This window comes from Hypanus sabinus, chromosome 5 (genome assembly GCF_030144855.1).
Source record: "Hypanus sabinus isolate sHypSab1 chromosome 5, sHypSab1.hap1, whole genome shotgun sequence".
Classification (NCBI taxonomy): Eukaryota; Metazoa; Chordata; class Chondrichthyes; order Myliobatiformes; family Dasyatidae; genus Hypanus; species Hypanus sabinus.
In genome coordinates, this window is record NC_082710.1 from 30,539,557 (window position 1) to 30,552,933 (window position 13,377).

General features: G+C 39.9%; 1 protein-coding gene across 3 annotated transcripts in view; it reads right to left on the reverse strand.

The window, feature by feature from the left end:
• Positions 1-248: 248 nt before the first annotated feature.
• Positions 249-13,377, reverse strand: part of cep120 (centrosomal protein 120) — a 94,501-nt gene continuing 81,372 nt past the window's right edge. For 2 of the 3 annotated variants that reach the window (XM_059969664.1, XM_059969663.1), the window contains 2 exons: positions 10,102-10,247; positions 249-2,142 (listed from right to left, as the gene is read on the reverse strand). In XM_059969664.1, the coding sequence (XP_059825647.1) occupies positions 1,905-2,142; positions 10,102-10,247 (384 nt within the window). In that variant the 3' untranslated portion in view covers positions 249-1,904. Of the gene's footprint in view, positions 2,143-4,676; positions 5,493-10,101; positions 10,248-13,377 lie in introns of all 3 variants that reach the window. The other variant, XR_009512140.1, reaches the window with a different exon arrangement.

Sequence of the window (13,377 nt, forward strand, 5' to 3'; positions counted from 1 at the left end):
TCGCAGCTGCTTTCAGGCTTTCTTCATAATTCAACCTTTGGATGCTGGAGGTCAATGTTTGCCAGAGATCAAACTACAGCTAGTGAAAATTGTTACAGCAATATTCAAATATTCATCACACCATAATGCTGTTTTTATTTATCCTAAATTTATCAGATTCACACTGGATAATGTCATCTAGCAGTTGAGTTTAGTGATTAAAATATTGTGAGGGAATCTCCAAAGGAAACACTGACAATTCAATAAAATATCTTGCAACAAATTAATTTATTGAAACCGACCACATTTATAAAACAAAAGCAAACTTCAACACAATTAAAGCACAAAGTATCACATTGAAAGTTAGCAAATTTTAAGTCTGTTCACATTTATATTCAACAGTATCAACTTCCACGGAAAGGGCAAACAAAACCAGGATTAAGGTGTAGAATTTCACATGCACCATACTCAAAGACAAGGATTATTTTGAAGGTGCAGCTCCCTCTGCTGCTTGATAACGGAGCTTCAAAAGCATCGTAAATTGAGATTTAAACAGCAGGTTTTGTTCTTCACAGTACCATGATATATCCTGATTTTACTGCATAGTCTCAATGTTTATTGCTGGTAATGTTAGTCACAATTTAATAAAATGTGTGCACTTTTGCTAGAAGGAAAGGAAATGGTCCTGAGAGAAATTTCAATTGCTGTATACAATTCCCTGATATTCAGATGTCAGATAACTCCTCGTATTGTTATAAAATTAGGATATGATTTCAGTAGTATCTCCCATTCTTTGCCACATAAAATCTAAACCAGAATACCATTTCTAAGGATTAGGCAAGCTGATATTACTTGGGCTTATTAACTACTCCCACTTCATTACTCCATCCCCAACTTGCAGCCAGGCGTCAAGGTTATTGTATATTGAGAACAAATTATCATTTGATAATTATAACAGAAAATAAACTCAATAAACCAAACTATCATAATTAAATGTTTTAACACTTGTGTTTGAGTGGGTCCTGGTAAAATCTATAATGATAAGTACCAATACTGATTTATTTTAGGCTTTGAGAATGAGTGTGCTATTTTCTAGTTTGTTTAACAACCTTTGAAATATTTTCACAAATAAGTAATTTAAATTATCAAGACTTTTCCTTAATGCATCACTATAGTAAATCAAATCATAATGGTGTGTTAAAGGAGTCACATTTCAACGTATTCCAGGGTAAAAGATGGTAGATAAACAACACGTGATTAAGGACAGTTAACTATAGTCAACAAGGCATCTTGTGTTCCAAGTGGAGTTACCTTCATAAAATATAACAATTGAAGCTAATCCATCTTGTTCTGTGAAAGGCAGAATTAAAATATCTGTAATGTTGCAAAAGTATGTCTGAATTATTACTTATGGATTTATTGCTTTTTACCTGGAACAAACCTTCTGTGAAAGTGATCACCATACTTCCCTGTTCTGCTCCAAAAATAAATGCTTTTCTCTGGATCAAACACTGTCTTAAATGTGAACACTGTTCTTACCGACGGGTTTGTTTTGTATTTATTTGGCTTATCAGCCTAGAGATCCATTTACATTTACAGAAAAATACTTAAAATTTATTACTTTGTAAAGGAATCGAATAAAGTTTGCTCTCCAAAATATAGTTATTTACAGATTGATTAAAAACACTTCTGTAGAAAATCACTGTACATATAAAACACTTTCTAGTTCAGTGTAAAAAGATGCTTTCTAAAACAAAGTTTCATAAGAGTCAAAAAATAAACCAAAATGATATCAGAAGATTAATTTGAGTCTTCATAATACATGCTGATTTTATACTGAAGGTAAACAATTAGCTAACAGCATCAGTGTCAATAGGGATAATGTGAGTGCTCTGTCCAAAGATTACAATGAAACACTACTATCCTCAAGTGTGACCACCCCGCCTCACCATAGTTTCACGTATTTGTCTATCAAGTTCACGGATAATCCGGTCCTCGTGCGTATATACTCCTGTCCTTAGCAAAGTGTCTCTCTCTTCTATGAGCCGTGTGAGATAATTGTCCAAGGCTTCATCTGGATGTTGAACATGATCTCCAGCCTCTTCCCCACCAGTAGGAGGTCGCTGCACAGAGGCTTGTTTTTTATCTTCTTGCAGTTTTAACCTGATAAATCAACATAAACAATTAACAGTTGAGAATGTTTTCTTAAAATCACCAAAGCAATTTCAATGTAGCTCTGGCTATCTCAACTTTTCTCTGCTGTAGCTATGTTGATACTGCTTAGATATCAAATAAAGGTAGCATGCAGTCAGACTGTCAGGAAGGGCAAGCAGGTGATGGGACTTAGCTGCAGCCAACAGGCTGAGTATCAAAACATTAGGGATGCGGAATCAGAAAGGATAGCTCACTCAAGGTGTCGTATCTAAATGTGCATAGTATAAGAAATAAAGTGGATGATCTTGTTGCACTATTACAGATTGCCAGGAATAATGTTGTGGCCATCACTGAATCGTGGCTGAAGGATGGTTGAGTTGGGAGCTGGATGTCCAAGGTTACACGTTGTATTGGAGGGATAGAAAGATAGGAAGATGGAGTGGTGTGGCTCTAATGGTAAAGAATGGCATCAAATCAGTAGAAAGATGTAACATAGTATCAGAAGATGTTGAACCCTTGTGGGTTGAGTTAAGAAACTGCAAGAGTAAAAAGATGTTGAGGGCAGTTATATTCAGGCCTCCCAACCAACAGTGGCTGGGGGGTGGACCACAGATTACAACAGGTAATAGAAAAGACGAGTCAAGAGGACAATGTTATGGTAATTATGGGAGATTTTAACATGCAGGTCAATTGGAAAAATCAGGTTGGTAATGGATCTCAAAAGAATGAGTTTGTTGAATGCCTAAGAGTTTGCTTTTTAGAGCAGTTTGTCATTGAGCCTACTAGGGGATCAGCTATACTGGATTGGGTGTTATGTAATGAACTGGAGGTGATTAGGGAGCTTAAGGTAAAAGAACCCTTAGCAACCAGTGATCACAATATGATTGAGTTCAACTTGAAATCTGATAAGGAGAAAGTAAAGTCTGATGTAGCAGTATTTCAGTTGAGTAAGGGAAATTACAGTGGTATGAGAGACGAGTTGACCAAAGTAAATTGGAAGAAGCTGTTGGCAGGGATGGCAGCAGAGCAGCAATGGCGTGTGTTTCTGGGGAAAAATGAGGAAGGTGCAGGACATGTGTATTCCAAAATTGAAGAAATACTCAAATGTTAAAAAGTCCAACCGTGGCTGACAAGGGAAGTCAAAGCTATAGTAAAAGCAAAAGAAAGGGCATACAACAAAGCAAAAATTAGTGGGAAGATAGAGGATTGGGAAGTTTTTAAAAACCTACAGAGAGAAACTAAAAAAATCATTAGAAGGGAAAAGATGAAATATGAAAGCAAGCTAGCAAATAATATCAAAGTGGAGAGTAAAAGTTTTTTCAAGTATGTTAAAAATAAAAGAGAAATGAGAGTGGATATAGGACCACTAGAAAATGAGCCAGGAGAAATAATAATGGGGGAAAAGGAGATGGCTGATGAATTAAATGAGTATTTTGCATCAGTCTTCACTGTGGAAGATACTAGCAGTGTGCCAGATGTTGTAGTGTGTGGAGGAAGAGAAGTAGGTGCAGTTACTGTTACAAGAAAGAAGGTGCTCAAAAAGCTGAACGACCTAAACATACATAAGTCACCTGGACCAGAGGAACTGCAACCTAGGGTTCTGAAAGAGGTAGCATTAGAGATTGTGGTGGCATTAGAAATTATCTTTCAAAAATCATTGGACTCTGGTAGGGTGCCAGAGGACTGGAAAAGTGCAAAAGTTACTCCACTCTTTAAGAAAGGATGAAGGCACCAGAAAGGAAGTTATAGACCAGTTAGCCTGACCTCAGTGGTTGGGAAGATGTTAGAGTCAATTGCTAAGGATGAGGTGATGGATTACTTGGTGACACGGGATAAGACAGTATAAAGTCAGCATGGTTTCCTTCAGGGAAAATCATGCCTGACGAACCTGTTGGAATTCTTTGAGGACATTACAAGTAGGATGGAAAAAGGGGATGCAATGGATGTTGTCTATTTGGACTTTCAGAAGGCCTTTGACAAGATGCTACATGAGGCTACTTGTATAGGACAAGAGGATACAGCCTCAGGACAGAGGGGCACCCTTTCAAAACAGAGATGTGGAGAAGTTTCTTTAGCCAAAGTGTGGTGAATTTGTAGAATTTGTTGCCACATGCAGCTCTTGGGTGCATTTACGGCAGAAATTGATAGATTCTTGATTGGACATGGCATCAAAGGTTATGGGGAGAAAGTTGTGAACTAGGGGTGAGGAGGAGAGAAAAAAACCAGATCAGCCATGATTGAATGGCGGAGCAGACTCGATAGGTCAGGTGGCCTAATCCTGCTCCTATGTCTTATGGTCTCATAATAGGAAGAAGCACCAAAAAGAATGACGCATGTAAATTGGCATTATTTAAATACACGATGAGGCAGTGAGATGGTGGGGATTTGTGCCAGTTTTTGAGCTCAATTTTTCCTGCAGCAATGTGGCCAATGTAAGGCACATTTGCAAACAAAGCTTGGGGGAGTGGGGGGGGGGGGGGGGGGTGGCATGAGGAGCTACCATCATGTTGGACCAACAGGCTACTTAGCCAAATTGTGCTGACCATGGTCTGCTGCCCAAACTGGCCACCAATAACTCAAATTTGCTTCAGCCCATGTAGCGCAGTGGTTAGCAGATGCGACTGTAGCTTGGGGCATCCCGGAGTTCAGAGTCCAGTTTTGCCGTTCTGTAAGCAGTCTTTGAACGTCCTCCCTGTGGAATGTGAGTTTTTTCTGGGTCTTCTGGCTTCTTCCCACAGACCAAAGACATACCAGGTTGGTTAACTGGTGATTGTAAACTGTCCCGTAATTAGGTTGTTGTTAAGCAGGTTTGGCAGGGTTGCTGGAGAGGCATGGCTCGAAAGGCTGGAAGGGCCCACTCTACATTATATCACAAAATAAATGAATAACTGGCACACTACCAGAAAGCAGTCCCATAAAGCAGTGATACAAGTGGCAGCTAGGACACAGGAAATATGCACTGGCACTTGCTTTCCCCTCTCTCACCCACCCAAAACTTGCTGACATTCTTTGATGACTTTCAAATATCAAAGGTCAGTCACATAGTACAGAAAAAAGCCCTTCAATACAGAGTACATCTGACCACGTAAAATAATCCTATCATAATCCCATTTCAGTTTTTGAGTAAGTGACACAAATGATTATTGAGAGTAGGTAGGGATGTTGTGGATGTTGTCTTCGTGGACTTTAGAAAAGCATTTGACATGGCATCTCATGGTAGGCTGCTTCAATAGATTAAGTCGCTTGGAATCCATGGTGAGTTTGTAAGTTGGATCCAAAATTGGCTTGGTAAGAGGGCATTTTTTTGATTGGAGATCTGTGACCAGTGCTGTTCTGCAAGGAGCATATACATGAATGACCTGAATGAAAATTTAGATGGTCTGATCAGTAACATTGCAGGTAACACAAAAATTGCTGAAGTAATGGACAACGAAGGTTATTAACGGATACAGATATGTGGGTAGAAATGGCAGACGGAGCTTAAACTCGACTAGTGTAAGGTGATGCATTCTGAAATGCATACAATAAATGGCAGGACCCTTTGGAATAGTGGTGTACAGAGGGATCTAAGCATGTAAGCTTATAGCTCCCTGAAAGTGGGAACACAAGTGCAAAGTGTGGTAAAGAAGACATATGTTTGCCTTCATCAGTCATGGCATTGAGTACAAAATGTTGCAGTTGCATAGATCTTTGATTTGGTCACTTTTGGAGAATTGTTTGCAGCTCTGGATACCATATTATAGGAAAGTTCATGAGCTTGAACCCAGGAATAAAAGGATTAGCGTACGAAAAACTTGATGGCTCTGGGCCTCTACTCGCTGGAGTTTATAAGAATGTCGGGGGATCTCAGTGAAATCTATTGAATATTGGAAAGTCGAGATAGACAAAATGTGGAAAGGATGTTCCCTATAGTGGAGGAATCTAGGACCACAAGGCACAGCCTACAAAATAGAAGGACATCCCTCTAGAACAGAGATAAGAAGAAATCTCTTCAGCCAGAGGGTAGTGAATCTGTGGAACTCATTGCTCCAGACTTCTGTGAAGCCCAAATCATTGGGTATATTTAAAATGAAGGTTGATAGATTCTTGGTTAGTAAGGGTGGCATAAGTTACAGGGGGAAAGCAGCAGAATCATTTTGAGAAGGATGATCTAGGATGAAAAGGCAGAGCAGATTTGATGGGCCGAACAGCCTAATTTGCTCCGATGTCTTATGGACGTAGATATTTTGGAAAGGGTGCAGAAGAGGATCAGCAGGATGTCTTCTGGATTGGGGTCTATTATCTCTAAAGAAAGGTTGGATCAAACTTGGATTATTTTCTTTTGAGATCTGAAGCAGATAGATGATATGATAGAAGTAAATGAAATTATGAACGGCATAGAGAGAACACAGAACAACACAGCACAGGAACAGACCCTTCAGCCCACAATCTTGTGCTGAATTAAATTAGTAAATCAAATGGCCAACTAAACTGGTATCTTCTGGTATCTTCCTCACATTCCTGTGCCAATCTAAATATCTCAAAAAAGTCCCTAATGTAGTTGACTCTACCACCACCCCAAGTAGCAAATTCCAGGCACCCAACACTCAGTGAAAAAACCTGCCCCTCACATCTTCCACTTCTCACTCCAACTGCATGCCCTTGGGTATCAGACATTTCAATCCTAGAAAAAAAGATACTGCCTTGGCCTTTCATAAGCTTATAAATCTCTATCAAATCTCCCCTCTGCCTCCACTGCTCCCAGTTTGTCTAACTTCTTGTTACAGCACAGGCTCTGTAATCCAGAAACATCCTGGTAAAGCACTTCTGCTCCACTCCAAAGTCTCAACATATTTCCTTTAAAGGGATGACTGGAACAGTGTGCAATACTCCAGATGTAGCCAAAGAAGTTTTAATAAAGCTGCAACAAAACTTCCTTACTTTTGAACTCAATGCCTTAACTAATAAAGGAGAGCATGCTATATGCCTTTTTAGCCACCCTATCAACCTATGCAGCTGGTTTCAGGGAGTTATGACCTTGGACCCCAAGAACCCTCTGCTCAACAGTTAAGTGTCTTGCCCTGAACAGTGGACTGTCTCTTTGCATTTGATCTACCAAGACACAACATTTCACATTTGGCCAGCAGCGATCTTCTGATCCTCCACGTCCATCTTGGTAAATACTGATGTAAAGTACTCAATGGGTCCTCATATCCTCTGCATCCAAGCAAATGTTCCTCCTTTATTCTTGAGTGTCTTACTCTCTTTCTAGCAAACCTCTTGCTTTTAATGTATTTATAGAATGCCTTGGGATTCTCTTTAGTCATACTTGCTAATGACATTTCATGGCCCCTCCTGGCTTTCTGAATTCCCTTCTTCAGTTCTTTTCTGTCTTCTTTATAATCCTTGAGGGCTCTGTTTGATTCTAGCTTCCTAAACTTTACATACATACTTTTTCTTCTTGACTGAATTCATCACCTCTCTTGAAGTCCAAGATTCTCTTATCTTGCCACCTTTATTCTTCCTTCTGACTGGAACATATCTGACATGTATTCTGTGCAGTTTAGTCTTTACATACTTTCAACATATTCGATGTGGACTTGATCAAAAATAGCTGATCCCAATTAACTTCAACAAGTTCCTGCCTAATGCTCTCATAATTTCCCCCACTCTAATTTAGTACCCTCCCAAAAGGGCAATACTTATCCGTATTTTATAGCTATCTTAAAACTCGGGTTGTGGCCACTGTTCCCTCACTGCTCACTCACTGAAAGGGCAGTCACCTGGCCAGGGTTATTACCTAACACAAGGTCCAGTACAGTCCCTCCTCTTGTTGAACTATGTACGTATTGATTTAAGAAACCCTGCTGGATTCAACTAACAAATTCTGCACCATCTAAACCTCTTGCACTAAGAAGGTCCCAGTTTTACATCAGTCTCCCATGACAACAAATTTATTGATTTCACACCTTTCTGTAATGTGCCTGCATATCTATTCCTCAATGTCCCAGTGGCTATTGGAGTGTCTGTAGAACAATCCCAGAGCAATTGAACCCTTCCTGTTTTTGAGTTTTACCCATATAGGCTCAGTGGACGAGCCCTCCATTATGTCCCCTCTGAGCACAGCTGTGATGTTGTCCCTGATTAGTATAGACAGGGTAGAGTCCTTTCCTCATGTGAAATCATCAAATATTTGAGGACATAGCTTTAAGATGAGAGGTGTAAAGTTAAAAGGAGATTTGCAAGACAAGCTTTTATTTCAGCAGAGACTGGTTGGTGCTTAGATCACGCATCAGGGGTTTATTGTACAAGCAAAGAGGGATTCAGACATAGACATGAACAGGAAACACAAGTATACAGACAGATGGAATTGGCCCAGAGTGGCACCATGGTTGATGCACACATGAAGAATCAAAGAGCCTTTAGCTGTGCTACACTATTCTATATTCATACAGTCAGAGTTATACATATTAGTTATTTACATCGATTCCTCTCATGTCCACATTAGGAGCAATCTAAAGTGGACAATTAACCTAACAACCTACATGTCTTTAGGTTGTGGGAGGAAGCTCATGTGGCTACAAGAAGAATGTGTGAACTCCACACCCACAGCATTGGAGGAGAGGTGGCCCTGGGTACCTTGAGCAGCGAAGCTGTAACTTTACCAGCTTTAACTTTACCAGCTTTACCAGCTTTAACTTTACACTGAACAGTTTTCCAATATCTCTGATAGTGACATTCAGTTTAAATAAACTTCAATAATTAGTTAAAAATGGACAAATTTAAAACTAAAATAAATAAAACACATGAGAAATGACTTCCCTTTTTATTCAAATGAAAGGAAGTGTACTTCTTGGAGTTCAGGCACTGGATGCCTCTCCAAATTCCAAGTACAGCAGTCAGCCGGGAATCGGGCAGGCTGCCACCTGACCTGCTGATTTCTAGATTCCATATTTCAAGTGACAGGGATAGACAAACTAAAGAACAATGACACATAACCAGCAGTTCTCAACAGAATTACTGGCTAAAGGCAAGCAATACAATGCCCTATCTGCCACATTGCTGTCCTAGAGTACAAATGGAAATAGCTGTGGAAATAGTGGATGATTGGTTAATTGTTTACCAGAAGCCTACAGATTGCAATCATGAAATAGTTGCTACAAATGAAAGGGTTCCAAATGTACCCACACTATTTAATAAAAGGATGGAGAGGGAATTATAGACCAGTCAATTAAGGGACTGTATTAAAGGAGATACAAGGAGACTTGGAAAATACCAACAGAGCAATTAGCCAAAAATATCCTGAAGTTCTAAACGGAAAATTGTGTTGGGACAACCAATGGTTCAGTTTTAACGGAAATAAAAAAGCAATTAAAGATACAATGATTAAGCAGAAAGTTGGGCAGTCCTCATTGAGAACTGGTAATTTTCTCTTTCTTCTGTAAAGCTTTCCAAGTTTTGAGTTGATTAATCCATTCCCAACCTTCTATCCTAATGACAGGCATTTTACCCTAGCCAAAATGCTAGATAAAAATATGACATGCATCTGTCTCGGTTTTAAATTGTTTATTTTCTTAATGAGTGCACCCATATGCTACCAGCAAAGTCTCATAGGTAGAAAAGCAAAACGACAGGGATAGTGGAAATCCAAGATGTAAAAAGCAACAAATACTGCATATACTTAGCACTTCAGGCAGCATGTCTGAGGAAAACAGCTAACACTTCAGGTAAACAACCTCGGATCAGAACTCAATAGTTATAGAAAAAAGCAAGTTTTAATATGCAGAAAGAAATAACCAGGAGAGGAAAACTTAAAAAACAAGGTAAAAAGACAAGTAGAAATCTACAGGAGAAAAACAACAGGATTTCTTGGCATTATATAATTTCTCTTTATAGCATGCATAGATCAAATTTTCTAAATTTTATACCATTAAGATCAAAACCAAAGACAATGCTAATTAGACATTGCACTTCATTTTTCTCTAGTACCTGTTCAATTCATTCTTAATTTCCTCCAATTCTTGTCGGTCTGTTTTAACCACTTCTTTTTCCTCTGCTGCAAGATATCGTAACCTCATATGTTCCAGTTCTTGTTGTTGCTTTTTGAGTCTTGCCATGGCATTTTCTTGCTCGCGCTGGAACAAACAGAATACTGTCAAGTCAGCAACTGCTCTGATTTCAGTTAAAAATAGCTGATGAATAATTAACCAGAAAAAAACTAATTTTGCAGCTTTCTTACCGTTAAAAGAAATCAGCATTCCTTGAAACTTAAAGTACACATACTATTCTGAATTTTAGGAAGCATTAAGAGCATATTTAGGGTGTAACAAAACAAAAACTGAAAGCAGAGCTTTATTATAGGGCACATTTATCCTTCCATAATTCTGAAGCAAAACATACCCCAAAGAATAAAAAGTCTTCAGTCACAAATAGTTATCTCAATTGAACAATGCACAATTATACATTGAGTCAGATTGTATGTGTAAATAGGCACAATCTTTTATCAGTTAAAAAATACAAGTATCATAGAAATATAAAATCATACTCATAAGTATGTACTTATTTACTCATAAATAAGTACTCATGTTTGAGTACTGTTGGGGGGAGACAGCCTACCTGGTGGGAGTGACAGTGGCCAAGCCTCCGGCACAGAGGACGGCCCTGTAGCTCAGAAGGGTAGGGTTAGAAGAAAGAGGTCCATAGTAATAGGGGACTCAATAGTCAGGGGCTCAGATAGGCATTTCTGTGGAGGTGACTGGGAGTCCCGGATGGTAATTTGCCTCCCTGGTGCCAGGGTTCGGGACGTTTCTGATCGCGTCCAAGATATCCTGAAGTGGAAGGGTGAAGAGCCAGAGGTCGTGGTACATGTAGGTACCAATGACATAGGAAGGAAAGGGGAAGAGGTCCTGAAACGAGAGCATAGGGAGTTAGGAAGGCAGTTAAGAAGAAGGACCGCAAAGGTAGTAATCTCAGGATTACTGCCTATGCCACGCGACAGTGAGAGTAGGAATAGAATTAGGTGGAGGATGAATGCATGGCTGTGGGATTGGAGCAGGGGGCAGGGATTCAAGTTTCTGGATCATTGGGACCTCTTCTGGGGCAGGAGTGACCTGTTCAAGAAGGACGGGTTACACTTGAATCGTGGGGGGACCAATATCCTAGCGGGGAGGTTTGCTAGGGCTACAGGGCGAACTTGTGGATAATGAGGTGGATTTTCAAAGCTTGTAGGGAGATTTATGCCGGTTAGAAGAATGGGCTGAACGTTGGCAGATGGAGTTTAATGCTGAGAAGTGTGAGGTTCTACACTTTGGCAGGAATAATCCAAATAAAACATACAGAGTAAATGGTAGGGCATTGAGGAATGCAGAGGAACAGAGAGATCTAGGAATAACTGTGCATAGTTCCCCGAAAGTGGAGTCTCATGTAGATAGGGTGGTGAAGAGGGCTTTTGCAACGCTGGCCTTTATAAATCAAAGCATTGAGTACAGAAGTTGGGATGTAATGCTAAAGTTGTACAAGGCATTGGTAAGGCCAAATTTGGAATATTGTGTGCAGTTCTGGTCACCGAATTATAGGAAAGATATCAATAAATTAGAGAGAGTGCAGAGACGATTTACTAGGATGTTACCTGGGTTTCAGCAATTAAGTTACAGAGAAAGGTTGAACAAGTTAGGTCTCTATTCATTGGAGCGTAGAAGGTTGAGGGGGGATTTGATCGAGGTATTTAAAATTTTGAGAGGGATAGATAGAGTTGACGTGAACAGGCTGTTTCCATTGAGAGTAGGGGAGATTCAAACTAGAGGACATGATTTGAGAGTTAGGGGGCAGAAGTTTAAGGGAAACACGAGGGGGTATTTCTTTACTCAAAGAGTGATAGCTGTGTGGAATGAGCTTCCTGTAGAAGTAGTAGAGGCCAGTTCAGTTGTGTCATTTAAGGTAAAATTGGATAGGTATATGGACAGGAAAGGAGTGGAGGGTTATGGGCTGAGTGCGGGTAGGTGGGACTAGGTGAGATTAAGGATTCGGCACGGACTAGGAGGGCCAAGATGGCCTGTTTCCGTGCTGTGATTGTTATATAGTTTATATGGTTATACATTAAAGGAGCTTGTCTCCTCTGAAAGCTTCCCCAAGACAGAAACTCCGATTTGATTTATCATTTAAATTCATTAAAGGCATTAATTTCTTGAGCCATTATACCATTGATATTTCTTGCACTGCTTACATCAGTTGTTTTCAATTCAGTTGGTTAAAGATTGACTGAATTACACGCACTATTAAATACAAAATATACTTTAGTTTTTAGCGGTTAATTACAAGAGCATTCAGTGCAAAACAAATTCTTGGAAATTCAATGTAAAGAATGAGTCTAACAACATTCAAAAGAAAAATTTAATCCAGAATGTTCTCGAATGTGCTGCCATCTCCAAAGGGATCCCACCACCATGCACATCTTTCCCTCCTCCCCCCCACCCCACCAGTAGTGCTCCCTGGTGGCCTCGTATACATCAGTGAGACCGTTTAGCCGAGCACCTACGTTCCATCAGCCAGAAGTAGGATCACCATGTGGCCACCTATTCTCATATGTCAATCCATGGCCTCCTCTACTGTCGCGATGGAGCCACACTCAGGTTGGAGGAACAACACCTTGTATTCCGTCTGGATAGCCTCCAACCTGATGGCATGAATATCGACTTCTTGAACATCCAGTAATGCCCACATTCCTCAACAATCCCCATCCCCTTTTCCATCTCATCTCCTTGCCTCCCTCTAGTGCTCCTCTCCCCTTTTCTTTCTTCCATGGTCTTCTGTTATTTCATATCCAAATCTCCCTTCTCCAGCCCTGTATCTCTCCCACCAATCAACTTCCCAGCTCTTTACTTCATCCCTCCCCCTCCTGGTTTCACCTGTCATCTTGTGTTTCTCACTCTCCCCTCCCCACCTTTTAAATCTACTCCTCAGCTTTTCTGCTCCAAACCTGCCGCATGGTCTTAGACTGAAACATTGATTGTACTTTTGTCCAGAAATGCTGCTTGGCCTGCTGAGTTCCTCTAGCATTTGGCATGTCGCTTGGATTTCCAGCATCTGTTGATTTCCCCTTGTTTGTGATTTGATATATTTTTTGCTGATTTATACTTCAAAGACTAGTCTGCTACGTGTTCCAAATAGAATTAGTGATACTTCTAAAATTATTTCACAATTAGCATTGAGAATAAATGGAAAAAATATTTTTGTTTAAAACCTTAACATTAGAAAAGTTTAATCTAG